The 589-nt window shown below is 62.6% G+C and overlaps 1 protein-coding gene across 1 annotated transcript in view; it reads left to right on the top strand.

Annotated features, from left to right (window-relative positions):
- LOC104408579 (mucosa-associated lymphoid tissue lymphoma translocation protein 1-like) overlaps positions 1-561 on the top strand; it is a gene marked incomplete at its 5' end in the record, with an annotated part of 3,009 nt that extends 2,448 nt beyond the window's left edge. The window contains 2 exons of the mRNA XM_010018229.1: positions 104-238; positions 307-561. Of these exons, the coding sequence (XP_010016531.1) occupies positions 104-238; positions 307-561 (390 nt within the window). The remainder of the gene's footprint in view (positions 1-103; positions 239-306) is intronic.
- Positions 562-589: the final 28 nt, after the last annotated feature.

The raw sequence follows: 589 nt of genomic DNA, 5'->3' as shown, positions 1-589 counted from the left end.
GTGCCAGGGATTAGTGGTGGCCTTGGCACTGCTGGGAATGGTTGGACTTGATAGTATGGAAGGTCTTTTCCAACCTCTTTGATCCTATGACTCTATGTGGCAGGAGCTGGGTGTGGACCTTAAGTGCACCAACAAGGAGAGCCCGGAGGAGATGGACAGCCCGTTGGCATCCACCTGGAGCCTCGATTGCCCTTCCTGCTGCCTCTACAGCCGGCTCTGTGGCTTGCAGAAGCTTCAGGTAAGACCCTCACGAGGCAGGGGCTGGAGCTGGCCATGGCTCCTGATCACGCTGCCTGTGCCCCGCAGCAGGAGCTGGTGTTCACCGTCTGCCTGCAGTACCGGTACCGGGGCATGGAGGACTTCGTGGAAGAGAGGCAGCGCGTGAGCGTGGGGAAGCCGCTCATTGCCAAGCTCAACCTGTGCCCTGTGGCCTCCCCATTGCCCTCCAGCAGCCCTGGCCCTGCCTCCCCTCCAGGGAGCTGGGGGGCGCTGGGGGGCTCCTGGGGCAACAGCCCTGAGGAGAACCTGAGCCCTGAGGTGCCCAGATCCCAGCCCCTCTAGAGGGACAATGTGTCCCCCCCCTTGTCAC

This window comes from Nestor notabilis, unplaced genomic scaffold (assembly GCF_000696875.1).
Source record: "Nestor notabilis isolate BGI_N333 unplaced genomic scaffold, ASM69687v1 scaffold16847, whole genome shotgun sequence".
Lineage (NCBI taxonomy): Eukaryota > Metazoa > Chordata > Aves > Psittaciformes > Psittacidae > Nestor > Nestor notabilis.
The sequence above is the reverse complement of the archived record's forward strand: the minus strand, read 5'-3'. Positions and strand labels throughout refer to the sequence as shown.